The 27,359-nt window shown below is 37.5% G+C and overlaps 14 protein-coding genes across 14 annotated transcripts; 5 read left to right on the top strand and 9 right to left on the bottom strand.

Annotated features, from left to right (window-relative positions):
* Positions 1 to 68: 68 nt before the first annotated feature.
* Positions 69 to 1,570, bottom strand: EV154DRAFT_455782 (uncharacterized protein; the record flags this gene model as incomplete). The annotated part of the gene is made up of 3 exons (XM_051597350.1): positions 438 to 1,570; positions 266 to 377; positions 69 to 183 (listed from the first exon to the last, which is right to left on the bottom strand). Coding segments are annotated over exons 1-3 (1,188 nt in total), but the record flags the coding sequence as incomplete, so codon positions are not given.
* Positions 1,571 to 1,850: 280 nt separating this feature from the next.
* On the top strand, positions 1,851 to 2,743 carry EV154DRAFT_411147 (Las1-like-domain-containing protein; the record flags this gene model as incomplete). Its single annotated transcript, XM_051595446.1, has 2 exons — positions 1,851 to 2,541; positions 2,613 to 2,743. The coding sequence occupies 2 exons, from the start codon at positions 1,851 to 1,853 to the stop codon at positions 2,741 to 2,743; spliced, it is 822 nt and encodes a 273-aa protein (XP_051462997.1).
* Positions 2,744 to 3,515: 772 nt separating this feature from the next.
* On the top strand, positions 3,516 to 5,652 carry EV154DRAFT_491519 (NOL1/NOP2/sun family-domain-containing protein). The gene is made up of 2 exons (XM_051599564.1): positions 3,516 to 4,046; positions 4,127 to 5,652. The coding sequence occupies exons 1-2, from the start codon at positions 3,558 to 3,560 to the stop codon at positions 5,546 to 5,548; spliced, it is 1,911 nt and encodes a 636-aa protein (XP_051462996.1). The 5' UTR covers positions 3,516 to 3,557; the 3' UTR covers positions 5,549 to 5,652.
* A 981-nt stretch (positions 5,653 to 6,633) lies between these two features.
* EV154DRAFT_491510 (S-adenosyl-L-methionine-dependent methyltransferase) lies at positions 6,634 to 8,272 on the top strand. The gene is made up of 8 exons (XM_051599563.1): positions 6,634 to 6,896; positions 6,990 to 7,021; positions 7,097 to 7,181; positions 7,274 to 7,543; positions 7,613 to 7,655; positions 7,754 to 7,870; positions 7,947 to 8,183; positions 8,245 to 8,272. Exons 1-7 carry the CDS (start codon positions 6,714 to 6,716, stop codon positions 8,144 to 8,146), a joined length of 930 nt encoding a protein of 309 aa, XP_051462995.1. The 5' UTR covers positions 6,634 to 6,713; the 3' UTR covers positions 8,147 to 8,183; positions 8,245 to 8,272.
* Positions 8,191 to 8,832, bottom strand: EV154DRAFT_491507 (uncharacterized protein). The gene has a single exon (XM_051599562.1). The coding sequence runs from the start codon at positions 8,677 to 8,679 to the stop codon at positions 8,272 to 8,274; it is 408 nt and encodes a 135-aa protein (XP_051462994.1). The 5' UTR covers positions 8,680 to 8,832; the 3' UTR covers positions 8,191 to 8,271.
* Positions 8,833 to 9,550: 718 nt separating this feature from the next.
* Positions 9,551 to 10,410, bottom strand: EV154DRAFT_476226 (60S ribosomal protein L18ae; the record flags this gene model as incomplete). Its single annotated transcript, XM_051598018.1, has 4 exons — positions 9,551 to 9,759; positions 9,841 to 9,970; positions 10,042 to 10,206; positions 10,270 to 10,410. The coding sequence occupies 4 exons, from the start codon at positions 10,408 to 10,410 to the stop codon at positions 9,551 to 9,553; spliced, it is 645 nt and encodes a 214-aa protein (XP_051462993.1).
* A 309-nt stretch (positions 10,411 to 10,719) lies between these two features.
* On the top strand, positions 10,720 to 13,138 carry EV154DRAFT_547231 (uncharacterized protein). The gene is made up of 5 exons (XM_051604739.1): positions 10,720 to 10,881; positions 10,967 to 11,342; positions 11,409 to 11,681; positions 11,747 to 11,954; positions 12,076 to 13,138. The coding sequence occupies exons 1-5, from the start codon at positions 10,775 to 10,777 to the stop codon at positions 13,104 to 13,106; spliced, it is 1,995 nt and encodes a 664-aa protein (XP_051462992.1). The 5' UTR covers positions 10,720 to 10,774; the 3' UTR covers positions 13,107 to 13,138.
* Positions 13,139 to 13,142: 4 nt separating this feature from the next.
* On the bottom strand, positions 13,143 to 14,260 carry EV154DRAFT_491496 (uncharacterized protein). Its single transcript, XM_051599561.1, has 3 exons — positions 14,110 to 14,260; positions 13,697 to 14,031; positions 13,143 to 13,617 (listed from the first exon to the last, which is right to left on the bottom strand). Exons 1-3 carry the CDS (start codon positions 14,225 to 14,227, stop codon positions 13,210 to 13,212), a joined length of 861 nt encoding a protein of 286 aa, XP_051462991.1. The 5' UTR covers positions 14,228 to 14,260; the 3' UTR covers positions 13,143 to 13,209.
* Positions 14,261 to 14,367: 107 nt separating this feature from the next.
* Positions 14,368 to 16,361, bottom strand: EV154DRAFT_491495 (uncharacterized protein). The gene is made up of 3 exons (XM_051599560.1): positions 16,220 to 16,361; positions 15,363 to 16,150; positions 14,368 to 15,287 (listed from the first exon to the last, which is right to left on the bottom strand). Exons 2-3 carry the CDS (start codon positions 15,864 to 15,866, stop codon positions 14,418 to 14,420), a joined length of 1,374 nt encoding a protein of 457 aa, XP_051462990.1. The 5' UTR covers positions 15,867 to 16,150; positions 16,220 to 16,361; the 3' UTR covers positions 14,368 to 14,417.
* Positions 16,362 to 16,460: 99 nt separating this feature from the next.
* On the bottom strand, positions 16,461 to 17,396 carry EV154DRAFT_491491 (uncharacterized protein; the record flags this gene model as incomplete). The annotated part of the gene is made up of 2 exons (XM_051599559.1): positions 16,461 to 17,182; positions 17,300 to 17,396. The coding sequence occupies 2 exons, from the start codon at positions 17,391 to 17,393 to the stop codon at positions 16,668 to 16,670; spliced, it is 609 nt and encodes a 202-aa protein (XP_051462989.1). The 3' UTR covers positions 16,461 to 16,667.
* Positions 17,397 to 17,530: 134 nt separating this feature from the next.
* On the top strand, positions 17,531 to 20,192 carry EV154DRAFT_491488 (uncharacterized protein). Its single transcript, XM_051599558.1, has 5 exons — positions 17,531 to 17,640; positions 17,738 to 17,856; positions 17,947 to 18,429; positions 18,522 to 19,768; positions 19,848 to 20,192. The coding sequence occupies exons 1-5, from the start codon at positions 17,579 to 17,581 to the stop codon at positions 20,004 to 20,006; spliced, it is 2,070 nt and encodes a 689-aa protein (XP_051462988.1). The 5' UTR covers positions 17,531 to 17,578; the 3' UTR covers positions 20,007 to 20,192.
* An 82-nt stretch (positions 20,193 to 20,274) lies between these two features.
* On the bottom strand, positions 20,275 to 21,243 carry EV154DRAFT_491485 (uncharacterized protein). Its single transcript, XM_051599557.1, has 5 exons — positions 21,121 to 21,243; positions 20,975 to 21,038; positions 20,847 to 20,909; positions 20,634 to 20,787; positions 20,275 to 20,559 (listed from the first exon to the last, which is right to left on the bottom strand). Exons 1-5 carry the CDS (start codon positions 21,159 to 21,161, stop codon positions 20,354 to 20,356), a joined length of 528 nt encoding a protein of 175 aa, XP_051462987.1. The 5' UTR covers positions 21,162 to 21,243; the 3' UTR covers positions 20,275 to 20,353.
* A 738-nt stretch (positions 21,244 to 21,981) lies between these two features.
* On the bottom strand, positions 21,982 to 22,768 carry EV154DRAFT_598192 (uncharacterized protein; the record flags this gene model as incomplete). The annotated part of the gene is made up of 3 exons (XM_051607037.1): positions 21,982 to 22,213; positions 22,278 to 22,396; positions 22,484 to 22,768. 3 exons carry the CDS (start codon positions 22,766 to 22,768, stop codon positions 22,030 to 22,032), a joined length of 588 nt encoding a protein of 195 aa, XP_051462986.1. The 3' UTR covers positions 21,982 to 22,029.
* A 275-nt stretch (positions 22,769 to 23,043) lies between these two features.
* EV154DRAFT_491479 (P-loop containing nucleoside triphosphate hydrolase protein) lies at positions 23,044 to 27,036 on the bottom strand. The gene is made up of 14 exons (XM_051599556.1): positions 26,512 to 27,036; positions 26,079 to 26,434; positions 25,855 to 26,014; positions 25,627 to 25,789; positions 25,421 to 25,557; positions 24,943 to 25,348; positions 24,833 to 24,876; positions 24,684 to 24,773; positions 24,387 to 24,578; positions 23,955 to 24,300; positions 23,700 to 23,882; positions 23,538 to 23,637; positions 23,357 to 23,481; positions 23,044 to 23,291 (listed from the first exon to the last, which is right to left on the bottom strand). The coding sequence occupies exons 1-14, from the start codon at positions 26,986 to 26,988 to the stop codon at positions 23,197 to 23,199; spliced, it is 2,874 nt and encodes a 957-aa protein (XP_051462985.1). The 5' UTR covers positions 26,989 to 27,036; the 3' UTR covers positions 23,044 to 23,196.
* Between the last annotated feature and the right edge of the window lie 323 nt (positions 27,037 to 27,359).

Below are 27,359 nucleotides of genomic sequence, written 5' to 3'. Positions count from 1 at the left end.
TTTATTTTACATTTATAAAAAAAAAAGAAAGAGCTTAGGTAGGCATCTTTTATTCCTCCTCCTCCTCCTCTTCTTCTTCTTCTTCTTCCTCATCATCATCTTCACCATGCTCATCCAACTCAGCCATCTCCTGTTCTTCCATTGATTCAAACATAGCAACCAAACCAGCGAGTTTCTCATTGTCTATTTAGTAAATGTAATAATGAATATTGATGTAGGTCTATGCAGTGTAACCATAAGAAATAATTATAATGCCTATCCTTACCTGGGTCTAAAGTATGAGCTTTCTTGAAGAATTGGATAGCTTCGTCATACAACTCTAACGCCTCATCCTCATCATCTGCGTTATTTGATTGATTGATACGGAGCATAGCATACTAATATATTTGATTTAGCTGAATGTCCAAGTATACTTTTTCTAGTATTTTTTTTTTTACCATTTCCCACACGTAATGGTTTTCCTTTTCGTGTTTAATTAAATACAAGGCGTTGGCCTTGGCTAATAATTGATCAATCTTGGTATCCATGACCTCTAAATGTTTTTTATCCTCAACGAATTTTTCTTGATGTAAAAGACAAGCGGCCCACAATAATAATAATTCATCGTTTTCTTCATAATTGGGTAACTTTTGGAGCAAATCGGAGACGGTATCGAGGACAGCGTTGGCATGATCCTTGTGGAAAGGTTGGACCAATAAGAGACCGTATGTTTTTAATTCATACAAGACACTTTGAGCCTCTTTATGAAGCGACTCATTTAAACGACTAAAAGCGTCCTTGGTATGTTCCAAGGCCTCCTTGTAGAGCTTTTCCTCGTCCTTACCCACGACCTGTTTAGCCAAAAGCTCACCACGAGCCACCTCATCATCCTCATCCATTTCTTTCTCTTGTTTTTCAAAGTAAGCATCTTGTTCCTTACGGATAAAGGTAGCCAATGCGATGGCAGCACCTGCTAATTGTAAAGCGACGTGTTCGGTATTGTTCTTTTTCAATTCACCACGCAAGATTTCAAGGCCTTCACTGATACTTTCTTTTACGGCAATGGCTTTACCGAGTTCAACAAGACAGGTAGCATAACCCAAACGGTTTTCGGGTTCCTCCTTTTGGAATTTTTCGATGGCCATATCGAATAAACGACGAGCCATACCATTGTTTTCGTCATCATTGTCATTGTTTGTATCACGACTGGCTTCATCAATGGCCATGGCTAAGAGTTCGGTGGCATCGGGTTCCGTATCGATGGGTTGGCCTTGAGCGTCTTTACGTACAAAAGAGATCTCTACTTGGCCAACATCGCAACCTTCACATTTGCTGTCGGTACAATCAGAGGCATGGCCTTCTTTACGTGTACGCTTACTTTCAGAGGTAATACTAGGATCTTGATTGGCGCGTTTTGACATTTTGGTTTAAAGTAAAAAATAAAAAATAACTTTTTTTTTTGGTGTGGGACGCATAATTATCGGTCGCTTTACTTTGTCCCCGCTTTAACTCAAAAAAAAAAAAAAAAAGGAAGACTTGGTTTCATGTGGCTTAGGAAATCATTCCATATTACCTAACTCTGTTTTTTTTTGCCTCTCTGCTTTCTTCTTTAAACTTCTCAATGGTACAAAATAAAAAACGTTACGTTCCTTGGATTGACTACACCGAATTTGAAAATGTGTATCAATGGCTTTTTGCCGATCGAAAGACCGAAAAAGACACGATTCAACTTGGACTTGACAGAGTAATAAAAAATATATATTTACAAAAAAAAAAAAGCGATTAAAAAGAAAAAAGAAAAAAAAAAACTGAACGTGCATATCTAGGTCCAAACATGGACACATCGAAGTGAATGCCCCAGCGCTGTTGAAATGACAGCTGCATTTATCGCCATTATCCTTCGCGATGAACAAACACCTTTACCGCATAAAGAATTACGACTCATGTATGGTTTAGCCATTATTCGATTTGTTAATGGATTAGTCGATCCTGTACAAAAGGGTATCTTTGCCAAATCGTCCTACACTTTGGCCAGAAGTTTAGGTTTACCCAGTTGGTTTGTCGATTTGAGACATATGGGTACCCATGAACGCCTACCCAGTTTAACCGTTTTGCGTGCAGCCGCCATTCAAGCCGTCGGTTGGCTCCACGAAAATTATTGGATTCACAACATTAAACCCGAGCACGAAAAGAACACCTATTTACAAAACGTCGAAATTAAAGGCAAATTAAATGTGTACAAGGAATGTCGAAAGACTTTTCTCAAAGAGAAATTGGGCGGCGACCCGAATGCAGATCCTACCACCTATGTTGCAGCTATTGAGGCTTTGATTGAGATTATTGATGACGATGCGATTCAAGATAATATCATTCCCCTTTTATTGGGCGTAGGAGGTCTGGTACCTACCGGTAAAAAGAAGCGTGCTTCCGCTGAAAATATGTCCATCTCCAGAGGTCTGATCGAACTCTGGACTCCCTTGATTCAAGGTTTGGATGTGGGATTTCCTGCTTTTGGAAGTCAATTAGTCTCCTCCATGATTCAGAAATTAGACACCAATTACGGTAAAGGGAAAAAGAAGTTGAAAAATGCGTATCTTCTTTTTTTAATTCATCCGTCTATTTCTTAAATTTAGACTTTGTTTTGGATGAAGTTGCTTTAAATCCATATGCAGCCTTTGCTATTCAAAATGCTGAAGATCCTACAAAATCACCCACTTACCTGTTAACGCTCAGTAAGTTTTTATTTTTTTTAAATATGCAATGACAAAGATTTGGGAACTAAAACGCAGACATTTTTTTTTTTTTTTACAATAGCGTGTTGGTTAAGGCATTTTGTCAGTGAATTTGGAATTCCTCATCAGAAGCGTACATTAAGCCATCTCACCATGGACGATATATTAGAAGATTGTCTTCGAAACCCTAATTACTAGTAAGTGATTTAAATTTTATGCGCATAAACACAAGTTTTCCAAACTCAACCAAAAAAAAAAAAAAAAAAAATAGTACGCGATCGGTGCTTCAGAGTGTGGTGAACGTGGACCCCGAATTAGGACAATCCATCAAACCTTTCACGCGTTACATTGATCAAATGATTATGAAAAATCTCCAAACTGATAAAATCGCCAAAAGCAGTGATACCACCCTTCCTTCCATTGATGAAGACACCTTGCAACGCGAATTAGAAACTTTGGAGACCCAATTGGCACAAGTGAAAGCAGCAGAAATAGAATCCGTCGTAGTCAAATCTACAAGACCTGAAAAGAGAAAACTTGATAAAATGATTGACTTGGATCCTTCTTGGAAATTATATCAAGGTTGGAGACCTTGTCCTATGGGTACTTTGCCTAATGGTAAAGTACCTTGTCTGGATATGCCCATGATCTAGACAAGCCACGCCGCATGAATTCCTCCCCTCCCCCTTTTTATCCTTCTTCAAAATTAAAAAAAAATAAAAATCGTGACTTGTTTTGCGTGACTACTCTGTCAAAAAAAAAATAGTTCAGGCAAAAGAAAAAAAAAAAAAATTAGAGTGAACTTTTTTTTTTTATTTGTTAACTTTATACAAAACTTTATATAGAATGGGACACAAGGCAAAGAATAAGCAAGGAGCTCCCGAACCCATCGAGAAGCCTAAATACGAAGGACTCTCAAAGAGAGCCAAGGCTAGACAAAACAAGACAAAAGCCGCTGCTGCCGAAAAAAAGAGCAATAAGCGTGCTTTAGAAGAATCAGCCATTGTTAAGAAGGGTGGTAGCAAGAAGGCCAAGAAAAGTGTCGAAGAAGCCCCTGTTGAAGGTGGTGATCTTTGGGATAATCTCGAAGTGGCTACCGATGATGAAAACAGTGACGACTTACCTGACGAGTTTGATATGAGTGATTATGCCAACTCTAACGACGAAGAAGAAGAGGAAGAGGAGGAGGAAGAAGAGTTGGAGGAACAAGATGTTTTCCCTCAAGCTGAAGGTGGTTTCCTTGGTTCTGATTCTGAAGAAGAGGAAATGGAATTAGATCAAGAAGAGGAACTTGAAGAAGAATCTGAGGATGAGGATGAGGATGAACATGCTGAAGTAAGTACATGAAAAAAAAAAAACTTTTTTTCTTAGATCTCAAAATTAATTTTTTTTCTTCCTCTTTTTTCTTTGAAAAGGGTCAAGCTCTTGATGAACGCAAGTCTCGTCAAATTGAAGCTCGTGCTGCTCGTGAAGCTGCCGATGCTGAAGCAGAATTAGTCGAACAAGCCAACCAAGACAGTGAACTCGAGGAAGATGAACGTTACGTCCTTCCCGAAGGCGATGACGATGAATTAGTTGCCGATGTCACTCAAGTCAGTCAACGTCTCAAGGACATTGTCAATGTCCTTAACGATTTCCGTAAACTTCGTGATCCTACCAAAGATCGTCAAGATTATGTTGATCGTTTAATTAAAGATATTGCCAGTTACTATGGTTACTCTCAATTCTTGGCCGAAAAGCTCTTCAACTTGTTCACGGTGTCTGAAGCCATTGAATTCTTCGAAGCTAATGAAGTGCCTCGTCCTGTCACCATCCGTACCAACACTTTAAAGACACGTCGTCGTGATCTTGCTCAAGCCTTGATTAACCGTGGCGTCAACCTCGAACCTATTGGTAAATGGAGTAAAGTCGGTCTTCAAGTGTTTGATTCTTCTGTGCCCATTGGTGCTACCCCTGAATACCTCGCTGGTCATTACATGCTCCAAGCCGCCTCTTCTTTCTTACCCGTCATGGCTCTTGCTCCTCAACCCAACGAACGTGTCCTTGATATGGCTTCTGCTCCCGGTGGTAAGACTACTTATATCGCTGCCTTGCAAAAGAACACAGGTATGGTCTTTGCCAACGATGCTACCAAGGATCGTTTGAAGTCTCTTATTGCCAATATTCATCGTATGGGTGTCAAGAACGCGATTGTCTGTAACTATGATGGTCGTGAGTTCCCCAAGGTTGTCGGTGGTTTCGATCGTGTTTTATTGGATGCACCTTGTTCAGGTACAGGTGTTATTTCCAAGGATCCTAGTGTCAAGTTAAACAAGACCGAGAAGGATTTCATTGATATTCCTTTCCTTCAAAAGCAATTGATTTTGGCAGCTATTGATAGTGTGGATGCCAAGAGTAAGACGGGTGGATATATTGTGTACTCTACATGTTCTGTTACAGTGGAAGAAAACGAGGCTGTGGTGAATTATGCTTTGATGAAGCGACCCAATGTCAAGTTAGTACCTACCACACTTGATTTTGGTCGTGAAGGCTTTGTCTCATACCGTGGAAAGAACTTCCATCCCAGTGTGAAATTAACACGTCGTTTCTATCCTCACGTTCATAACATGGATGGTTTCTATGTTGCTAAATTCAAAAAGATGGATAACAAGTTCCCTGCACCCACTAAAGAAGAGAGAGATCCTAGTGAACGTATCACACAATACGATGATGAGGAGAAGCCTGAGAAGAAGACTGAAGAAGTGACATTTAATGATGAAGAAGATGCTAAATATATTGAAGAAACAAAACTCACTCAAAGAAAGAGAAAGGGTCTTCAAAAGAACAAAACTGTATAAAAGACCCTCAAGGACATGTATAAACATTTATATTATATTAAAGAAAAAAAATAAAAATAAAAAAATAGAACAGATATATAGAAACAATCTCTTTTGTTTTTTTTTAATGGCGTTGATGGGATAATATGTTTGTCAGAAAGAGAGCCTTTTCATTTTTACAGGCACGGTCTAATTCAGCTTCAAGATTGGGTATGCGTTCATAATGTTTACTTTGCTGTCTTGTGGGTATCTCTGTCTTTTCGTCCAGCGAGTTGTTATTTGATGAAGAAGAGTTGAAATCAAAGACAGGACAGTCATTGGGTAACGGTTTTCTCCAGAGCAGTCTCTTTTTTGAGAGTGTGGCTGGTAACGGCACGGGCGCTTCCGCTGGTGTCTTTTCTTCTTCCTCCTCCTCTTCTCCTTGTACGTTGTTTGCTGACAAACATGTGTTGAAATGAAATCCACTGATTTGTTGACTGAGCCTGTTCTTCCAGTATCTTCTTTGCGTTGATTCTGGCATTGTATGTATAAAGTAAAGAGAGAGAAAAAAAAGAGGGAGAGAAAAGAAAGATGAAAAAAAAAAAAATTTAAAAACGTCTAATTATAGTTTTTTTATTTTATTTTTTTTGTTTACATGTAAAAAGCAGCTAGACATATAAAATGTACAATAGCGTTTTTTTTTAATACCAATCCGCTTTTATAAAAAATACCATTTTTTTGCATCTTATATCGATTGTCACACAATCAAGTGATATTTCTAATCATCAGACCCATTGGGAACGAATTGTAAAAGATATGAGAAAAAAAGGCTTGGCTTTTACACTTTCTCTCCCCCCTTGCTTCCCTTTTACGTCGTTCCTCTCTGTAATTTAATTGATGCTTCCCCCAAACAAAACTATATTTTTTTTTTTCTATTTTTAAAAAATTAAGGCTCCGGCGCGCTTGCCCTTTTTGCGCTCTATCAATCTCTTTTTTTTGGCTGCCCCGTAGCCTTTTTGTTAAGGGGGGTTTAGATAAGTTTTTTTTTTTTACTGTCAAACAAAATGTACCTTTTTGAGCAACGTATTACCAAACTCTAAACAAGGTTTATTCGAGAAACACATAATCTTTTTTTTTTTTTTATGTATTCTATCTCTCTTTTAATGCTTTTATAAACAAAGCAAACCAAAATATAAAAAAATAAAAAATGGGAATTAATCAATCTCGACATAAATCAAAACCAATTGCACGTAAAGAAAGTGTTCATAGTGATCAATCGGTACAGCATTCGACCAGTTCAGTCAATATCGAAGGTCGTTACTATCTTGTATCAGATACAGGTTCCTATTGTTTACCGAGTGATGAGGTTGAACAAGATCGACTTAATTCTGTAAGCATGCCCTTTTCTTTCCCCTCCATGTGAACATTACATTCTCAATTAAAAAAAAAAGCACACTCCTCATAAACTCTCTTCTTTCTTTAGCAACACTTTTCGTTAAAAGCACTCTTGGGAGGGTAAAAAAAAAAGTAACACACTGAGTTGGTAAATGATAATATTAAAAAAAAAAACCCCCCCTTTTATTGCCATAGCAATGTTTTACCTTCGATTGAAACCATGACACCGAGAAAAGCTAGTGTTTTGGATGTAGGGTGTGGGTCTGGATGCTGGGTCATGGTAAGATTTTTTATTTTATTTTATTTTCTTTCTTTATCTGAATCCTACCTCTCACTCACACACACAGACACAAATGTTAAAAAAAAAAATAGGAAATGGCCATTGACCACCCAGAATATCAAATTACAGGCATTGATATTGCCGATATGTTTCCAACAACTATTCGACCGGAAAACGTGACATTTCTATTGCACAATGTGGTGAAAGGTGGTTTACCTTATCCTGATAATTCTTTTGATTTCGTTCATCTCAGGTTAATGATTGTTGCTTTTCGTTCGGGAGAATGGTCCACCATTCTCACCGAAATATTTCGTGTGCTTAAACCTGGCGGACTTTTGAGTGTTGTGGAAACCGATTTTACTGTACCTTTTTTTTCACTTATCGCACCATCTTTTTTTTTTTGTATTCTAATCTTTTAAATATGATTTTAGGAAAAGACTACGGACCCAGTTGTGGAATTATTTAACAGTGAATGTATGTAAAAAAAAAAAGAACCCTCCTCATCTATTGTATATCCTTTCCTTTTTTTTTAACCAGGTGAAGTAAAAAAAAAAAATCGTTTTAAATAATAGTGATCAAAGCGATGCAAGCCAACGAACAGGACCCTTTTATCGGTGCTAAACTAAATACGCTTTTACAGGAGCTTCAATATGACATTATCGAAGTAAAAGAACTGTTTCTAAGTTACGGTATGAAACATCAATGATTTTTTTTTAGGTTGGCAGATGATAAAAAAAGAAAGAAGGACTTACATTTTGTCTCTAGAATTACCTTTGAACCCGATTGCCAAAGAAATGCTAATTAATTGGAAAAGTGCGATTCTATCATTAAAGCCAATGCTCGCGCATCGAGTGACGACAGATCCTGCGCAATACAGTAGTGCTGTTGATCGATATATGAATGGCATCACTAACGTAGGATGGCGAGTGAAAGTGTGGGCCTACTGTGCACAAAAGCCCTTGTGAACCAAACATAAAATAAAATAGTATAATGTAATAATAATAGAATTTCTCTCTCTCTCTTTGTTGTTTTGTCACACATTTATTTATATATTTGTGTATGTAAAAAAAAAAAAAAAAAAAAAAAAAAATTAAATCATGTAGCCTTCAAATTCTTCGGTGCCCAGTATATCTCTGTTACCAGATCGATATCGTATCATCCATTTACCGTTGGGTAACTTAACATAGAAATTGGAGTATGGAAATTCGTTTTTTTTACAATAGGTAGGACTAAAGGGAGGTAAGACGAGATGGGTGGGTTCTAATGAAAGTACTTGTTCTTGACGAGCCTTTCTCCTCCTCCTCTTTTTTGTCAAGGTCTGCACAGAGGATAGATCACTTTCGCTGCTAGAATAGGTTGAATGTCGTCGTTTATGGAGTTCTTTTTCTTCTTGTTGTTGTTGTGCATAGAAGTGCGCTAGAAAACGATGCCATAGTGTCTTTACTGTTGAATCATTTGAATAGATTGAGGTGTGATCGCGTTTTGTTGTATGAAGCATGATGGTATATTATATATATATGTAATTAATTTTTTGATTTTGGGTTTGTAAAGTAAATTAAAAAAAGTATGAATAAAGAAAAAACAAGAAGAAGAAGAAGAAGAACAAGAAGAAATAAGTTTTATATACATGAAACTCCCTTTTTTTACATGCTGCAACCAATCATGGGCTAAAACCATTGGAAACACTTGACATCACTCTTCAGTACAAAAAAGGGAAAATAGGCTACACCCTACTCGATACACCGTACTCCCCTATTTCTAATTGTCTATTAATAAACTTTACTTCTCCCTTTAGGCAACATAGTAATAAAAACACACACACACACACCAAGGGTTTACCCACACTTGTCAAAAAGAAAAAAAAAATGTTGGTTGATGTGGGTCTTGCATATTTTTTTGTCTGATTTGAAATACAACTAAACGAATGAAATGATGAACAAAAAAGAATGAAATATCCAGACATGCCTTTTTTAATTCATTGTTACCCGGTAAAAAACAAGAAGAAAAATATCGCCATGTGTGTATGTTTAAAAATAGAGAGAGTGTATATAAATATTTTTTAAAAAAAAGGATGATACGATTTTTTTTTTTTTTTTTTTTTGCTGCTGTTGTGATGTTTGTATTCTCCCTGCAAATCCCACAACCCCTAAAATGATCGCACCACCAATGCGTCAATGACAAACAAGGCGATCAAACAAGTACCAATGAAACCATAATCTAAACCCTGCTGCTTAACTAATCACCAAAAAATGTCTAAGACAAAACAAAAAAGAGAATATAAAAGGAAATTTTATGTTTCTTTTAATGTAAAATCAAAAGCTTTTTTAAACCATTAAAAAAAAAAATAAAAAAAACTAAAAAAAAAAAATTTAATAGAAGGTGGTAGGACGCTTGGCGACGAAGAGAGCACGGTGCTTCTTCTCGACGTTGGCAAGACGATGAGGCAAGGGGAAAGCGAGCTTGGGGGTCAAGAGTTGCTTGATGTATGCACGACGAACATCGGCATCCTTGACTTCGGCAACACGAATGATCTGGACAGATCTGAAACGAGCACGATGACGAGAAGCCATATCTTGGTCTAATAATATATAAAGTGTGAGTTTTTCAATTCATATCCCCTAAAACGCATAAAAAAAAACTAGTTTTTATGTATACGTACAACAGTGTTCAACAGCTTCACAACGAGACATTTCACGGTATTCCTTGTACATGTTGTGAGTACCGGAGCGAGAATCGTAACGGATCCAGACACCAAAGTTCTTGACTTGTTCAGGACGCTTCTCGGAGATCTAATGCACATATGAATGTCAATTTATTGCTTTCTTTTTTTCTGCCCAGTGGTATGTAAATATAAACTTACTTGGTTGATGGAAACAATCTCACCAGCAGCCTTCTTGACCTTACGGAGCTTCTTGAGGAAGTACCAGAAACGAGACTTGGCAACAACGTTGTTAGGAGCAAAGATTCTCATACGGAAGAGCTTGGGGGCAACTTCTTGAGCTGAGGGGAGCTTACGGCCAACCACCTAGGTTCATAAAAAGTTAATTATCGTGATACTAAGTGCTTTGTTAAATGTTTAAAGTCTTACCTGATATTCGTTTAACTGCGAATGATTAAAAAAAAAAAGTTGGATTAGTACATTATGCAATTGTGGAGACGTGGGCAGGCATGACCACAGAGGGAGAGAAGGTGTGTGGTAGCGAGGGATCGATCCAAATGGAATTGTCATTTCACAACATTTTCCCCAGAAATATGAAAAAAAAAAAGTATGTGTATGATAGCATCCATCCATAAACTTGGTGAATCCATCCCTTCCCCTCTACCCATACACGCCTCTCCTCTGTTTTAAGACTGTATGAATTTTTGTGCTTACTCTGCAAACCATGTTGTCCTTCCGTTCAAACTATAAAGAGAAAGATTCACCATTGTCTACTTGAACACCTTGATGACACTCATTGGTGTCCTCCTCCTCCTCCCCGGGGCAATACACCCCGCCCCGCCCGCACAAAATTCAAAGACAGTCACTTTCTCTCTCTCCTTTTTTTTTTTTTATCTTTTTGCTATGTATTCCTTTGATATTACACTTGAAACACATGTCAAGTTCTGCTCTTATTGCCGCGAAAAAGAGACTGGAAACCAGTTTAAAAAAATACGACATACCCACCACAGACACACCTCATTCAGTGGATGCTTGTGACAGGTAAATGACCTCCACAACTTGATAATTAAAATAAAAAGACATGCATAAATGACCCCCTTTTTCTCTCTCTCTTTCTATAAAAAAGCGGTGTGTTGCTATTATCCTTACTACAATCTCGTCTTCACTGGACCCATTCTGTTTTTCCACGTTATAAATCCGACCCATTACAACAACCAAAACGAACCAGTAATTCACGCAAGAAATGGCCCTTTATGAAATGGTTGGGCACGGGCCATTTAGAATTAGGTCCCCATGTATTTCCCAACACAACATTTTATGAAGCCAAACGATCGACCCTTCTTTCATCCATTGCACAAGCCCATGGTGTGGCATGCGAGGACCAAGAGGCTAAGCTTGAATTTGTCGATATTGTTTTTGAACTTGCTGAAATTCCCAACGAACGATTTATTTTCCCTAAAGAAGCACTTGTCAGTCTCTCCGTCGAGAATGGACCCATCGAGGTAAAAAAAAAAACCAACTTTTTTCATGTTTGGTTAAAGACTCACCACGTATGAGAACCAAAGTAGTTACATGCATCGTTTGCAATACCGTCTGATACAACCGACACATTCTTCTCAAGTCCACAAGAACAATTATACGCTTGTCATGACATGAATTTACCTACACCTCTTTTAGACATCTTGCGAGACCACCCCCCTCCTCCTCCCACCGACAAGGCTGATAACAAGGTCTATGAACCTGCCAATATTCGTATCACCTTGTTAAATCAGGTCACTTTAGACGCCCTGGAAGATAACGTCTACCCACCCGACAAAGTCAAACACAGTCTTACCTCCAAAGTATACTTTTTTTTTCTCTCTCTTTCCATTGTGGTATATATTCACACCGCTTCTTTTTACTATAGATGAAAACATTCCCGCGTAAGAAATATGTGCAATACGATTTGTCAGAACAAAGCACTGATAAATCCGATGTCAGTGAGCTCGTTAAAAGAGCCATGACCGTACCCGATATTACCACAGGTCCCATCATGGCCGAGAAAAAGCGTAATGAAATTTTAAACGCCATTCGACTAGGCAAACGTCCACGCGATCATAAATTTGAAGCCGAGCGTAAGTTTTCACCTCCTCCCCCTCCCCCCTCCCTCCGCGACCTCAATTCCACCAAAAAAAAAAAAAAAAAAAAAAAAAAAACTCTCTAACCTTTTTGTTTTTGTTTTTTTTTTTGGAATAGTGCCCAAGAACAAGTATCAAAATAATGTAGCCAAGGAAGACGGATTACTCAAATGTGCCTACTGTAGCACACGGTATACAGCCATGTGGCAGCCCGGTCCTGCAGGCCACGGTACACTTTGTAACAGTTGTGGTATTCAATGGAAACGAAAGGAAATCTTGAAGGGTGCACCCGTCATTAGTCCTCACGAAGAGAAAAGACTGTTACGTGAAAAGAAGGAAAAGGAACGTGCCTTGGAGTTGGAAAGGGAGGAGGAATTACTTCAACAAAAAAAGCAACTGCAGTTGCAGCAACAACAACAACAACAGCAAAAGAAGGTATCGCAAAAGAAGGAGGATACAATACATGTCGCCCCTGTGAAAAAAACCGTACCTACTACAACGATCAAGAAAGTGAAAGGAGAATCGATGAAGAAAACAGAAGAGACGACTGTGGCGGTGGCAACGACCCCATCATCCGTGACGCCAGTTACCGTGGCAACCATGGTGGCGCCGGTCACGACAATCACAACGGCCACAACAGCCACAGCAGCTACAGTAGCTACAGCGTCTACAACAGGGGCGGCCACCCCCTCCACCACATCAGGCGTAGTAGAAACATCAACACAGAACTCCTTCTTTTTGTATAGTCAAGGAGGTATCCCTTTACCCACGCTATTTATTTCATTTGGAACCACACAGACATTTTCACATCCGAATTGCGCCGTGACCTTACTCGATGGTCATTTTCATATTCGATTATGTTGTATGGAAGGGGAACAAAGTTTGATCAATTTGGAAAAATCAGATTTAGCCGATGCTCAATTTGAAATTTCGACCCAACCCACTGGCGGAGAAGAGATGGGAGGACCGGCACGAGAGATATTAACTATGACATTATCTCCTTTGACAAGACCACTGATCATTGGAAACACAACCTTTACCTCGCAACACATTACCATTCAATTTTTGGAGAAAATTGATCCAAGTGGCGGAGCTGTGGTTAAACGTATTTTACAACGTTGGTTAGTTACCATCCCTCAATCTTCATAACTAAACAAATAAAAAAAAACTTATGTGTATGTATTATATGGGATGCTAAAAAAAAAAGGGCACATGTTTTATTATCATTTTTTTTTCTTAATTACAAATGTATCTAGTTGGTCTCTTCAACAACAGCGGCCTCAACAGGCTTGGTCTCTTCAACAGCAGGGGCAGCAGCTTCAACAGGCTTGGCCTCCTCAGTGGCAACAGCAGCAGCGGGGGCAGCCTCAACAGGCTTGGCCTCCTCAACAACCTTAGCCTTCTTGGGTTCAGCCTTAGAGAAACCAGCACTCTTTCTCTTGTTACCAGCGAACTTGGCTTCAGCATGAGGTTTGAAAGCATTGAAAGAAAAGTTTCTGGGACGGTTAGCGGAGGGAGCATCCTTATATTCGGCAGCCTTCATTTCATGATAGGTAGGCTTGTATAAAATCTCAATTGTCTTTCCATCTAATTCGACTTGTTTTAATTCAGCGACCTTCTTGGCCTCTTCAGCAGTTTCAAATTCGACATAAGCGCTTCCCTTTTTTTTTAAAAAAAAAATGATAAGTGTTAATTAAAAAAAAAATGAGGATGAAATAAAAAGATAAATTTTTTTTTACCTTGAACTTCTTGGGACGATCATTGGTTTTCTTTAAACGGACACAGAGAACCTTGGCATGTTCGCTGAAAAGATCATCGATTTTATCTTGAAGCAAGAAAAGTTCAGCGACGGGATCTTTAGCATCGATATCGACAAGAGGTAAACCCTTGATATAGATGGAACGCACGGCATGGTCTTGTTGAACAACTTCGGACTTTCTTCTAATGTTCTTGGCTTCAGCATCAAGTTCGTAAATCTCACTCTCATGCTCCTTTAAAGCCTTGACAACTACCTCTAAATCCTCGGTAATCATCTTCATTTTTTTGAAACTAGCAATGGTCTCAATGGGAATCCCTATCAATTTTCTATCATGTTAATTTTTTTTTTTTTTTTTTACGTGATTTTTCATATATATCTATGCAGCATATTTACAGCCTTCGGGAGTGTTGGCACGGAGAGTCCATAAAAATTTATCATAAGGCAAGTTGGAGTCAGAGAAATAGAATTCGACTTGCTTACAAATCTTTTGAGCATCAGTACTGGCAACCATTTTTAAATAATGTTCAATATGTGTGTATGTATGTAAAAAAAAAAGGCTTATTTTTTCTTTGACATGAAATTTTTTTTAAAACAGCAATGGTTGAGTTTTTTTTCGTGTGACCAGTCACGAGGGACTGCTTTTATTATTATGGTGGTTTGCTTAAAAATTATAATGTACTTGCTAACTACTACTTTTTTTATTATTTCTTGTGAAGCTTGGGTCTTCCTCTTGGTTTATGTTGAACATCTTTACATCCAGTTTTACCGGTAGCTACGCAACGACGACATGGTCTCATATCATCACAACGTAAATGAGAACGTTTACAATGATTACAGGCTTTATCTACATTGCGACCCTTCTTTGTGGGAAGCTGATAAGGAGGAGCATGTGTGTGTCTGATTTGATATTCATCATCATCCTCTTCTTCCTCTTCTTCTTCCTCGTCGTCGTCGTCTTCTTCCTCCACTACGCCTTCCTCGTCCTCGTCCTCATCGGAGGATCCTCCACGAGACAAGAAATTCATGCTATCCGACACACGCATTGATCTTTGCAAAGTGTTGGATAACGACGTCAATGAGGAGGAAGAATGTAAACTCCCTGTTAATCGATGATGGACATGTGAAGGTTGTAAATAATGTGGATGATGATGAGCGTTCGGTGCACTACCACGTCTTTTATTCGTTGCATTCTTTTTGTCTTGAAATATATTTGACATGGATTTTCTGTACTTGTTTCGATACACTTTTTTATTATTGAGTAACCATTCATGATTATTATACGCTGTTGCTGTTCCTGGTGCTGATGTGGATGATACGGATGTTGTGATGGGTTTTTTGATTTTTATCAAGAGCTTTTGTTTATCATTCTGTTGTTGTTGCTGTTGATGATGATTGTGATGGGCATGAAAGGAAGGCCAACGTAATTCATTTTCACTATCTGAATAATCATCTTCGCTATCTTCATTCGTGGTAGATTCAGAAGAAGAGAAATCCGTTCGGCCATTGCAATCCATGGGCACTTGTAAGCAAGAATGTTTAGAGTCTGCTTTGGCTACAAATGAGTTTACGTCCTACAATTTTTTTTTTTTTATTTTGATTAGTTGGTTAGAAAAAAAAAAAAAGGATGGGGGGAGGAGGAAACTTACGCTAAGACTGACATAGTCACGAGACATTCCACCTTGGACGGTTGTCATGGCATCCATGTTTTCAGACATGAGGGTATCAAAGCCATTTACCATATGCAAAGAAGAAGAGGCTGAGGAAGAAGGATTATTTTCATGAAAGATATTGGCTTGTTGTTGGGGAGGTAAGAAGGTATCGATGGGATCATAAAGCCAATTGTATTGTTGTAATTTATGATCTGTGTGTGGGTTGAAATCATAATCAGGTAGATCCATATTGACTGTTGATGATAAGAGCATTTGTTGAGAACAAGCATCATAGTAAAACTCGTTATGATTGTTATTTTGTAAATATTGAAGATAAGAATGATTGTTATTGACATTATAATCTCCCTTTCTATTGTTATTGTTATTGTTGTTATTGTTAGTATCCAAGTAATTATCACTGAGGTTCAATCCACCAAATAGATCCGTATCAAACGTAGTATCCATATCAAACAATTGAGGATAAGTATAACTGGTATCCATACTTTATAACGAAAGGAATGGGGGGGTTTTGTATAACAAGAGATATAGATAAAAAAAGGGGAAGGGTCGAATCTGAAACGAAATTTGTTTTTGGAATCGAAATTTATAGTCCCACATGCTTTAAAAAGCATTCTTTACAAAACTTTGTTGTTGTATGTGGATTTTCGATTCACGCCTTTTTGTTGATCTACCTCATTTTGCATCACTTTTTCGATTGTTTATGGTATCACACACCCATGGTATCACTTTTTTTTTTTTTTTTGCCACACATTTGTAAACATACTCTAAATTACACGTAGAAATATATAAAATATAAAAAATAAAAAAAGTGATAAAAATGAAAGAATGCATACCTCGTCCAATAACAAATGCATCCATGTTATTATTGTTTATACACTTCGTCATGGGGGATTATTATCTTCTGACGTTCCCTTCTTTCATTCCATTCGAAAATCCGTCATGATAGCGAAATAACAAAATAATTACATTCTGGCTAAGATCCAACGATCTTTACCGTGGCTACATCCACCCCCATACAACAAAAGAAAGTAGATCTCCCTCCCACCCACGCACCCCCTTTCTTTCTTTTTTTTTTGCCGCCAAAAAATGCTAATTGGCATTCTCATAATTTTCCGTTCATAAATGTCAAAAAGTCTGCATTAAAACCAACATTTCTTGTATTTTTTTTTAATCTTTGCCCGCGCAATTGTACCCCCTCTCTCCCCTATTTTTTTTTCTTCTTTATTCTTCCACACTCTTGTAATGATCCAATCATATTTATTCTAGAGGCAAGTAATAGGATCAATCACTGTCACTGATATCGCCATAATCCACCAGTAAAGACAAGGATGTTGTTGACGTTTTCTTTGGTTTTTTATTATCTTCTTTTTCTGTATCATCGGTGCTGTGTTTTCTCTTTTTGACAAACAAAGCTCCTCCCTTCACTGACTTTTTAGATTTCGCCGCTGCTGCTGTTGGTGCTGATGGTTTGTTTTGTGTGGTAGTCGATGTGACTATAGCTGTAGTGGTGATGGTGGATGAGGGAGCGACAATGGAAGCGGGACCCACTGGTTGTGCTCTTGCTTCTACCGCTTGTCGATACTCTGCTAATTCCAATTCCTCTTTTATTTTACGATCATGATCTAATTTCTCTTTTTCATCGGATAAAGTACGAAAGAATTCAGCTTCTTCAGCATCCACGCGTTTGATTTGATTAGATAGACGTGATTCTTCTGCAAATTTTTCTTCTTTTAAAGTACGTTGTTCTTGAAGACGTTCAAAGAGTGTACGTGGATCGTATTCTTCTTGAATAACCACTGTTTACAAGAAAAAATAAAAAAGCTTGATTACTTTTTAGTTCCCCCCTCTATTTTTCCTCCTCCATGGATAAAATATATCCATATAAATATAAGCGGGGGCAGTTTCATTATTACCTTCTTCTGTATCTTTTCCTCCTTCCGCATCCACTTGCTTGTCATCCTCTACAATTGCACGCGAAACAAACGAATTCTTAATATTAAACGACATGTGATGAACAATAAAAAAAAAGGACCCTCCACAAAATAAAATGGATAGTGTCTAGACAAAAATCGCAGTCACCCGTGACGTATGAAAGTTTTCTTTTTTTTTTTTTTTTTTTTTTAAACGCACGACTAGTACCCACTTATAAAAAAAAACTTTCTCTTTTTTGTCCGTATAACACTAAAAAAAACATGGCAAATACGCAATTACCAGCAGACTTGGAAGTCTTTGTGAGTAAAGAAGTTGCTTCACTGTAAGTTGTTTGTGGTGGTAGTGGGGGATAGGAGATTCTAATTTAAAGAAAAGAAGAAAGAGAGAGAATATTAACGTGTTTTTTTATGAATGTGTAGTTGTGATGCTGATCCTACTGTGTTGGCACAATATATTATTGCATTAATTGGTAATGAAGATTTAGACGATCGTTTAAAATCTAGTCTTGAGGAAAAACTCCATGAATTCTTTGATGACCGTAAGTTATTTAATTTGAACTTTGGGCATGTAAAAGCAACACTAACATTCAAAAAAAAAAAAAAAAACTTTTGTATATATATACATGTAGAAACTATGCCTTTTATTAATCGTTTGTTCTCAAAGATTAATGGTCAATCTGCTTCCGCCACCACCACCAACACCACCACTGCTGCTGCTACTGCGGTTGTTCCTTCTCTTCCCCCTACTACCGATCGATTCAATGATTTTTCGGATGACGAAGATGACGGCGATCGTAATTTTAAACATAGACGTCAACGATCCGAGTCCCAAGAAGACGGAGATCGTGGTAGCAAACGTAGAATGAATGACGACCCTTCCTCTTCTCTTGGCTCGAAATATTACCGTACCAATACCTCTTCCAATGATGAAAGAAGACCCAACCCTAATAATATACCTGTCACCGGCGGTTTCAATGGACACCATTTCGATAACAATAACCGTGCTCGAGGAGGAAGTGGAACTGGAGGAAATATGGGCCGTCCTGGCGTCAACCCTAGAATGCATAACATGAACCGTGGTCAAAACAGACCTCAATGTAGAGACTACAATGGTAAGCCCAAAAAATAAGAAAAGAAATACTATCTCGGGGATATATAAAAGAAAACTAAACACCCTTTTTTTTTTCTTTAAAAATGATTGCAGAAAAGGGTTTCTGTATGAGAGGTGATATGTGCCCTTATGATCATGGTATGGATAGAATCATTGTAGATGAAGGCGCTGGAGCTTATCCTGGTCCTTTCCCCCCTGGAGGACCTATTCCTCCCATGGGTGTACGTACCGTCCCTCCTCAACCTTTTTACGGTATGCCCGATGCTTACGATCCTGAACGATCTGGTATGATGCCCGGTCAAGATATGGGATTCCCCGGTGGTATGATGCCTAATAATAACGATATGATGAATATGCGTGGTAACGGTATGCGTCGTGGCGGTCGTGGTCATCGTGGTAATGCACGTGGCGGATATAATGGACGTCAACATTATAATCAGCATAATGCTCAAAATACCACTTTAAACGTCGAAAAGATTCCTGTTGAATTCTGTCAAATTGCCACTGTCAATGAATTCTTTGCTAAATTTGGTACGATCACCAATATCAGTGTTCAACCTCATGCTCAAAAGGCCGTGATTCAATACAGTACGCGTCAAGAAGCGGAGAATGCTTACAATTCACCTGATGCTATCTTTGATAATCGATTTGTCAAGGTTTATTGGCATAAGGATGAGACACCCGCTGTAAATGCCAACGGTACAAATACAGCAGCCACAGCGACAGCACCTGTTGAACCTCAACCTCCCATGATTAATCCTAATGAACCCGATCCAGAATTGGTAGCAGCTCGTGCTGCTGAACTTGCTAAAGAGCGAGAGGAAAAGCAAAAGAAACATCAAGAACACATGAAATCCATTTTGGAGCTTCAAAAGAAGAGAGAAAATCAACTTCAACAACAAATTGATGAACAAAAGAGATTGTTAGATCAATTAACGAACAGCACTGGTTTATCTCAACTTGAAAAGGCCGATCTTTTGAAGGCTTTAAAGACAATTCAATCAGATATTAATACTACCAAAACTGCCGCTACTCAACCTCCCGTTGTCCCCACTGCATCAGAAGGAAGCGAACCTGCTGCTGGTGCTGCTGAAGGTACAGAGACAACAGAGGATCTTAAAAAGAAATTAGCTCGTTTAGAAGCTGAAGCTTCTCATCTTGGTATTCAAGGATCCGGGTTCCGTGGAGGACGTGGTGGTTACTATGGTAGAGGACGTGGTAGTTGGCCTCGTATGAGAGGAGGTATGACTAGAATGAGCTTGGATAACCGTCCTACCAAGATTGTCGTGAAAGATATCCCTCAAGAGTCCAATGAAACCGAATTGCGCCAGCATTTCGATGTAAGTCTTTCTAAGATGATTAGTAAAAAAAGAATAAGAAAAGGAAAACTAACACTTTTTTTTTTTTGCGTATGAATAGCAATTTGGTACAGTGACATCATTTGAACAGAAAGAGTCTGAAGTCGTGGTTCAATATGGTCAACGATTTGAAGCTGAAAGAGCCATGACAGCCGGTCCTAATTACTCCAAGGGAACTCTTCAACTTGCTTGGATCTCAGAAACACCCGAAGAAGCCTAAAAAACACACACACAAAAGAGAGAGAAAGAGAGATAGGTTGAAGGGGTTCATGTACATATATTCAAGGATATCAATTTGCAACTACAAAAAAAAAAAGAAAAAAAAAGAAAAAAAAAGTACATACAAAAATAACAAAAAAAAAAAATAACCTATATCTTTTTCTCTCATTAGAAACCCACCCACAATACACATTTATATATACTTTTTTTTTTCCGCACTTTTTTTTCCCTTTAGAACCCCAATTTTAATTTTTTTAATTTCTTTTTTTTTTTTTTTTAGCAACTTTTTTTTTAATTCATTTTTTCTTTTCTTCTTTTTTTTTTTTTGTTTAAATAAAGATTTCTACTTTATGCTGCAAATTCAAGGATTTCTTTAGGCTTTATAAATGCCAACCAATCAGAAGCAGTATTGGGCAACAATCCCATTGCATTGACCTTATACACACCCAAACAAATGGTCACAATATGAAGTCCAACAAATGCTAATTTCACCATCAATAAATCCGCACCCGGTTGATATCTGGCTGCTCCTGTTGATTCAAAACGACTGAAGGCTATAATCCAAAAAAAAAAAGTCAATGATTTGTGTAGAAAACGAACTTTTTTTTTTTAAAGAAAGAGAACTTACTTTGTTGCACTTGCATAATGGCCTTGATGGGATTGAAAAACAACATGGCCGTCACCATTACGGTAAATATTTGAAGTCCTGTACCTGACATGTAAATCATGATGGCATTCATGGGTATACTTTTAGCAGGTGCCATGGCCACATCCCAAGCTCTCTATATAGTATTTCCATTAGCGCACAGCTACAACAACAATAAAACCTTCATCATCTTACCTTGACTTTGATCGCAACTTGAAGTTGATCTTCTCGGTCGGAACCTATTTGACGTTGTGATTTCTATCAAAACATCATCTTTAGTTTTATTCTCCCTGACCTCTTATCTTATTTACATGCTTTCTCACCTCTGATTTACTAAGTCGTTGTAACGCAGATGCTTCAAAGCCAATGGGGTTGGATACCTTTAAACTGTTTTCTCCCAAGGGTTTTTCAATATTTTTTTTATTATTATTTTGCTTCATTTTTCTTTAAATAAAAAACGACTCTTTACCTTCCGTTCAATGACGCGTAATCAACAGACCAATTTGACATTGTTTCAAAAAAAGATGATTAATAAATGAGAAAAAAAAATCTTGAGTTCTGTGTATATTTCCTTTTATGACCCTGGGACTGCTTGTACAACCGTTAATAAAAACTTTTGGCCCCGTTGTTATGCAAAAAGTCTTAATCTATGCTGCAATAAATGGAAAATGCGCACAGGGCTTCTTATATCTGGAGTTAAGCTTCATTTGTGTGGACAAAAACTTTTCCAATTCCGTATAAATCCTACGGTAGCTACTGTATAGTTGCTGTATTTACTACTGTAGGGTTCCTATGATAGATACTGCATGGTTGCTATAATAACTGCTGTATAGTTACTGTAATAGACACTGTATGGTTGCTATGGTAACTACCGTATGGTTGCAATGGTAGCCAATATGTGGTTGTTGTGGGCGATTTCGACTTACAGTGAGAATTTCACCCCCCCCCCCCGAACATGTGATGGGTTTAAAGATGTGCAAGTACATAGATACAGGAGGTAAAACACACAAGTAGAATAAGGTTGTTAGCCAATCTGGAATTAAACCAGTTTTGAGTTTATCGGAGCATTTTTTTTTTTAGTTTTTTAGTTTTACCTTGAGACCTTACCATGAAACTATTCTCCCAAAAAAAAAAAAATACCCCGAGAAATCGAAAAAGTTGACAACAATGACGTTCTCAGTTTTAACAACCCCAGTTTGATGCAACATTACGTCAAACATTAACAAAAAAAAAAAAAAGCTTAACTTTGCCACAATGTTTATGTGCGTAATAGAATCAAGTTTTTTTTTTTTGCAATATTAGGTTATTTTTTTATTAAGTATTAAAGTATGAATAAAAAAAAAAATGGAAAGTAAAAAAGAAAAATTATAAATATAAATTATTCGTAAGTACCATCACGATAGGCGTTGGTAGATTCACCATCACCATAGAAACCATTCTTGTAAGCAAGACCTGCAATGGCCAAACCAAGTGTGTAGAATGTAAGTGTGTAAAGCAAACGAAGATAGCGATGCTCATAAGAGGCTTCGACTACAAAGTAGACAACTGCAAATGCAACATACCTATTTTGGTTTTTTTTTTTAGACATCACAGCTTTTATACATATATATATGGGGGAAAACTTACAACCAAGTAACAATCATGACACCACGAAGAGAAGCACGGGCAAAAGTGTTGAGTGTGAGCACAGAGAGTAACATAAGAACGAGATCACGAAGCATATCATGAGCACGATTAAGACGGTTCTAATCATTTAAAGTGAGTTAGAAAAAAGATTCATGAAAAAAAAAAAAAAAAGAAAAGGATGGCTAGAGAAAAAAAGAGGAGCTTACAAAGACATTGACAGACCAGGCAGGAGCAGCGAGGAGTTGCTTATGACCTTGATTTGTAGTGTTGCCTACTTCGGGATCGCCTTGACCGTTATAGTTTGAGGAAATTTGAGCATTGGATTGAATGGTTGTACTCGAGTCACCACCAAAGGCGTTACGAATGACCCATGAAGCGCCCCAGAATACCCAGAGTGTGAGGAAACCAATCCAGGTGACACGGGTATGCCAGTCCGTTAAAAAGGTGGAAATAGGCAAGACGTCTTTAACAATATTGGGAGTTGCTTCCATTGTGTATATATGTATTAATGTATATTATTAATTAGGTTGGAAAAAAATAGATATTAATTCAATAAAAGTTGATTAACCCTTAAGAGGAGGGCTTTGATCAGGGTTTTTATATTAAATGAATGTAAACCCTTACCATTAACTTTTGAAACATTTGGGATCTGCAAAAACATTTTGTTTTGCATGAAAATGTTTAAAAATCAGATAGCGTCATCCATTTGGCCCATTTTTTTTTGACACCCTGCGCAAAATGTATGAATAAATTGTCCATTTTAAGATTTAAATTTAGATGGGATTTTTTTTATTATTATAAACAGTTTGAGAGAAGAACCCAGAAACTTTAAAACTAGGGATGGGAGAATAAAAAAAAAAAAAACTGACGTCGAAACATATATCGATCGTGTCTTGAATGAGTTGAAACAATATGTAATCTAAAAACGATCTCCCCGCATAGCAGTCAAGACAATTAAAGCGCCCTGTTTTGAACAGACTTGGTTATGTTCTGAGCATTTAGCTAAATGAACACCTAATTAAAAAAAAAAGAAACATCAAACCCTTGTTCATTATTGCGTAGAAAAAAAAAAACCTTACATAGCGGACATCCTTCCTCACACACACAATCACGAATTTGCTGGATGCATGTTTCAATTAATTGTTCAAAGTGTCGATAGGCTTGTTTGATAACCCCGCTAGGTAATGTCTCATACAATGCGACCCTATGCTCATTTTTCAGTCTTTTTTAAATAGGTCAGTCTTTATATATATATCAAACCTTGCAGGTCTTGGACGTGTAGCATGTGGATTTTTACATTCGGTTCGAATCGTATCCGACGATATTGAAAATCGAGGTAACAATGAAATCAAACAATGAGCTAAAAAAAAGGGGGAGGGGGGTGAGTTAAAGAAACTCATATAAGGGTTTGTTGGACTTTACAAGCTGCATGAATGGCGGCCATTAGATCGATATCCAATGCTTGCAATTTAGCTACAGAAGTGCCTGGGGCATCTGCCCATAAACCAGTAGCATGCGTGATAATAGGGTCCATGTATACGTCATGTGCATCCATGATTCGTTTCTTCTTATCTAGTCTGTAATAACCAAATACAACCGTTGTCACTGTTGTATAAAAAAAAGATATGTTTCAGCCCTCCTTGGACATGTCATTGATTTTTTTTTTAAGGTTCAAACCTTTCACTTGACCAAAACATACAAAGTTTTTAGAGTTGAATATATGTCTTGTTTCATCTGTACTCTGTGCATCTACATCAGTGTAATCTCTTTGAACGGTTGTCCAATCAACATTTGCTAAATGAACTTTGGCGTAACGCTTATCTATATTGCATTCCTCTACCAGATAAGTCCTACCTTGATGAATAAAAATAGCACCTTCGTAAATTTCAAAAGCAGCTCGATGGACCTCAATTTCTTCCAAGATGCTTTGATGGTATATCACAGCAAATGTGTCACGCTGAATGTTTCGAATATTAACGAATTTGGAAGGATAAGGCCTGAATTGCTTATTAGGTCTGTATAACTTTTTTTTTTTGTATCAATATAAGGTTTTTTTTTAAAAAAATGATGAAATTCAAAAAAAAAAAAAAGATTTTAGTTACAACTTACGTGATCATCAATCTTTGCAAGATGATCGCGACATATCTTGTCTAGGTTGGGTCCGAAATACATCTCATCCTTTTCAGTGTCGATGGGGAGCTCTTCTGCTGCACATTGGATATGGCTTTCTAATACGATTGAGTTTTCTAAATCAATAGATAGAATATCCGGAGTCTTCTCGAATAGAACTGAGGGATGGTTCTACAAGAATGAAGAAAAAGTATATATATAAGATTAGATAAATATATACATATATAAAAAGGAGGGGGGGACAGGGTCAGAAAAATATAGCGTTTTTTTAGTTACAGCATAGTATTGATCCAAAGGGTTATTATCACACACAACAAGAGTTAAGGAGTCTTCATTCCTTCGACCAGCTCGGCCAGACTGCTGCCACTAAATAGTTCCCCTGTGTGTCAGTAACACAAGAAAAATATGGTTTTTTTTTTTGTTACCAATGCAGATATAGACCAGGGTACACCAACCATTAAGACAGCGTCTGTGGAAAAGAAAAAAAAACGTTAAATTTCTTTTTTAGCAAAAAGAGATGGAGAAATAGATGTACCTAAAGCACCAATATCGATACCCAATTCCAAGGCATTTGTAGCAATGATTCCGGAGAGTTTTCCTTCAAACATTTGCGATTCGATTTCTCGACGATCGTGTGGTGTATAACCTCCACGATAACTCATGACCCGCTGCAACAAAGTTGGGTTTTGGCGCAAGTTCTCACGTACTTGCTTCATTAATAATTCACACGTCTTGCGTACTTTACAAAAAACAATGGTTCGAACATTGTTTTCTATCAAGTATTGAAATAGTCTTGCGGTTTCCATAGTGGCGTCATTTCTTTCTGGTTTTGTCGGATAAAGCAAAGGTGGGTTCCACACTACACATTTCTTTTGACCGTGCGGTGCTCCATCTTGAGAAACAAGTTTCACATTGTCAACACCAAATAATGTTTGCATATGCTGTTTTTTTTTCCCTTTTACTTTAGTACAGATGTGTGTATATTTAGAGGAACAGTGATGTATTTTATTTACCTTGTCAGGATGTTCAATTGTTGCACTGCATGAAATAAATTTAATATTTTCATTGTTGTAATAACGACATAATCTTGTTAGTCGACGCATAATGAGGGCAACATGGGTACCAAAAAGTCCATTATAAACGTGCAATTCTATCAGAGCGTTTAGTAGGCCAAAGAAGAAAAAAAAAAAAAGGTGTTGTATTTTGTTTTCCTTCTTACCGTCGACAACAACATGGGTTAATTGTGAAAGAAATAAACTCCAGGACTTGGCATGCGGCAAAATAGCATGATGAAGCATATCCGGGTTTGTAAAAATGATGGTTGCATTGGATTTAATGAATGCCCTTTGCTCTGTGGGCGTATCCCCATCAAATGTCGATATCTGTGAAATTAATATTTGTCGGTCAAATGATTCATATTTTTTTTTTTAAGGTTTGTAAAACATACCATGACATGTTCTAAATGCGGTATTTGGTGCATGATGGCCTCTAGTGCTCTTTTTTGATCCTGCGCTAAGGCTTTTGTGGGAAAGATGTACATGGCTTTTGCGCATTTATTCTTTAATAAAGTTTCTAATACAGGTATTTGATAGATTAACGATTTTCCGCTAATGATTAAAAAGTGTCACTATCGTGTCCCTCTCTCTTTGTGTGTGTGTGTGTGTGTGTTACCTTGCAGTGGAAGTGGAAACAATTACATGTTGATTGTTTAATAAGCCCTTTAATGCTTCTGTTTGGTGAAGATACAATTGATGAATTCCCTTTTCCTTTAGTGCCAGATTGATTTGAGGAGATAATTGTTCATAATCGCCATAGAGAGCGGGTCTAGCGGGGAAAGTGAGAATATTTTCAGGTTTGTCGAGTTGACCGTCATAAAAGACTTGTGATTTTAGACCGTCAATGATTTGGGAAATTGATTTTATCTGCGCAAGTGGTTGATCTTGAAACAAATCACTATCGTCAACAAAAAATGGACATGGCATATATCTTTCCTGTTGCTCCAACAAGTACACTTTTGGGTCTACATTCTAAAAAGGTAAGGTAGGTAGTTGGTATATATTATATTTAGTTTATTGTAAAGAAATAAAAAAGTTTTTTCTTGTACCTTTTCTTGACATGTCTTGAGAAAGTTTGGTATGGCATCTTTAAACAACTTGTTTTGTTGTCCAATGGATTTTTTTATAAGGTCAGGTTTGATCACTGCCTGATTTTTGTTATTATCGATAAACCAATCATCGCCGCGGTTACGCAAAGCTTGGCCATGTTTGTCTTTGGATGATTTTTTACTCACAGGAGTACCAAATTCAACTTGTAACGTTTCGGTAGAAACCGAATTAAACTTTACAAAGTTTGGTAGGATGACGTTCATGGCTGCAAGGTCTTCACAGGTTAAGGAGGGCACGGCTTTCTGTAAGGATTCTAGAGTCACACTGGAGGTTAAACGTGCATCACAGAAGGAACAATAAATATTGACGGCTTCAAATTTAGACTGTAACTCTTGCAGACAAGCAGGTATATCCACGGCTTTTGTCCTTTTATTGGAAGGTGTATCGTTTTTCTCTTTAATTTCTCTTTTGGGCATAGTGGAAAGAAAAACGAAACGTTATTGATCGGGTGCGCTGTGTTCCCCCCCCCCTTTACCCCCAACATCACACAAACTTGTCCTAATTTGTTTAAAAATTACATCATCTGATTGGTTATTAGTAAACCAAGAATGGACTTTTTTATTATTTCTTTAAAAGCTAGCACCTTTTTTTTTTATTAGGGAGCCATCTATCAACATTTTTTTTTATTGATTTTAGTGACGCAAGAATAGGAGAGAAAAAAAGATAGAAAGAATGCACGAATAAACGTGGTAGCCCATGTGTGAATATGATACGGAAATAGAAAAAGTTATTTTGTAGCACAAACAAAAAAAAAAAAGTTTATATAAATACTGGGTGTTTCTTTTTC

Source organism: Mucor mucedo, assembly GCF_025094135.1.
Source record: "Mucor mucedo strain NRRL 3635 chromosome Unknown EV154scaffold_4, whole genome shotgun sequence".
NCBI classification, from domain to species: Eukaryota; Fungi; Mucoromycota; class Mucoromycetes; order Mucorales; family Mucoraceae; genus Mucor; species Mucor mucedo.
The sequence above is the reverse complement of the archived record's forward strand: the minus strand, read 5'-3'. Positions and strand labels throughout refer to the sequence as shown.

What these genes read in the sequence shown, in the direction of transcription:
- EV154DRAFT_491495 (XM_051599560.1), bottom strand. Translation starts at nt 15,866, where the DNA reads ATGGATACCAGTTATACTTATCCTCAATTGTTTGATATGGATACTACG. An exon ending in GTGACTATGTCAGTCTTAGC is followed by an intron (nt 15,288 to 15,362) that starts GTAAGTTTCCTC and finishes AAAAAATTGTAG; the next exon opens with GACGTAAACTCATTTGTAGC.
- EV154DRAFT_491479 (XM_051599556.1), bottom strand. Translation starts at nt 26,988, where the DNA reads ATGCCCAAAAGAGAAATTAAAGAGAAAAACGATACACCTTCCAATAAA. An exon ending in TCAAGACATGTCAAGAAAAG is followed by an intron (nt 26,435 to 26,511) that starts GTACAAGAAAAA and finishes TTACCTTTTTAG; the next exon opens with AATGTAGACCCAAAAGTGTA. An exon ending in ATGTTTTGGTCAAGTGAAAG is followed by an intron (nt 23,883 to 23,954) that starts GTTTGAACCTTA and finishes TTTATACAACAG; the next exon opens with TGACAACGGTTGTATTTGGT.
- EV154DRAFT_491519 (XM_051599564.1), top strand. Translation starts at nt 3,558, where the DNA reads ATGGGACACAAGGCAAAGAATAAGCAAGGAGCTCCCGAACCCATCGAG. An exon ending in ATGAGGATGAACATGCTGAA is followed by an intron (nt 4,047 to 4,126) that starts GTAAGTACATGA and finishes TTCTTTGAAAAG; the next exon opens with GGTCAAGCTCTTGATGAACG.
- EV154DRAFT_491507 (XM_051599562.1), bottom strand. Translation starts at nt 8,679, where the DNA reads ATGCTTCATACAACAAAACGCGATCACACCTCAATCTATTCAAATGAT.
- EV154DRAFT_491488 (XM_051599558.1), top strand. Translation starts at nt 17,579, where the DNA reads ATGGCAAATACGCAATTACCAGCAGACTTGGAAGTCTTTGTGAGTAAA. An exon ending in AGTAAAGAAGTTGCTTCACT is followed by an intron (nt 17,641 to 17,737) that starts GTAAGTTGTTTG and finishes ATGAATGTGTAG; the next exon opens with TTGTGATGCTGATCCTACTG. An exon ending in TCAATGTAGAGACTACAATG is followed by an intron (nt 18,430 to 18,521) that starts GTAAGCCCAAAA and finishes AAATGATTGCAG; the next exon opens with AAAAGGGTTTCTGTATGAGA.
- EV154DRAFT_491485 (XM_051599557.1), bottom strand. Translation starts at nt 21,161, where the DNA reads ATGTCAAATTGGTCTGTTGATTACGCGTCATTGAACGGAAG. An exon ending in AAGTTGCGATCAAAGTCAAG is followed by an intron (nt 20,788 to 20,846) that starts GTAAGATGATGA and finishes AATACTATATAG; the next exon opens with AGAGCTTGGGATGTGGCCAT. An exon ending in CATTATGCAAGTGCAACAAA is followed by an intron (nt 20,560 to 20,633) that starts GTAAGTTCTCTT and finishes TTTGGATTATAG; the next exon opens with CCTTCAGTCGTTTTGAATCA.
- EV154DRAFT_491510 (XM_051599563.1), top strand. Translation starts at nt 6,714, where the DNA reads ATGGGAATTAATCAATCTCGACATAAATCAAAACCAATTGCACGTAAA. An exon ending in TTGTGGAAACCGATTTTACT is followed by an intron (nt 7,544 to 7,612) that starts GTACCTTTTTTT and finishes ATATGATTTTAG; the next exon opens with GAAAAGACTACGGACCCAGT. An exon ending in AGAACTGTTTCTAAGTTACG is followed by an intron (nt 7,871 to 7,946) that starts GTATGAAACATC and finishes TTTTGTCTCTAG; the next exon opens with AATTACCTTTGAACCCGATT.
- EV154DRAFT_491496 (XM_051599561.1), bottom strand. Translation starts at nt 14,227, where the DNA reads ATGGTTGCCAGTACTGATGCTCAAAAGATTTGTAAGCAAGTCGAATTC. An exon ending in TGCCAACACTCCCGAAGGCT is followed by an intron (nt 14,032 to 14,109) that starts GTAAATATGCTG and finishes GAAAATTGATAG; the next exon opens with GGATTCCCATTGAGACCATT. An exon ending in ATCGTCCCAAGAAGTTCAAG is followed by an intron (nt 13,618 to 13,696) that starts GTAAAAAAAAAT and finishes TTAAAAAAAAAG; the next exon opens with GGAAGCGCTTATGTCGAATT.
- EV154DRAFT_547231 (XM_051604739.1), top strand. Translation starts at nt 10,775, where the DNA reads ATGTCAAGTTCTGCTCTTATTGCCGCGAAAAAGAGACTGGAAACCAGT. An exon ending in TCGAGAATGGACCCATCGAG is followed by an intron (nt 11,343 to 11,408) that starts GTAAAAAAAAAA and finishes GAACCAAAGTAG; the next exon opens with TTACATGCATCGTTTGCAAT. An exon ending in AACACAGTCTTACCTCCAAA is followed by an intron (nt 11,682 to 11,746) that starts GTATACTTTTTT and finishes TTTTTACTATAG; the next exon opens with ATGAAAACATTCCCGCGTAA.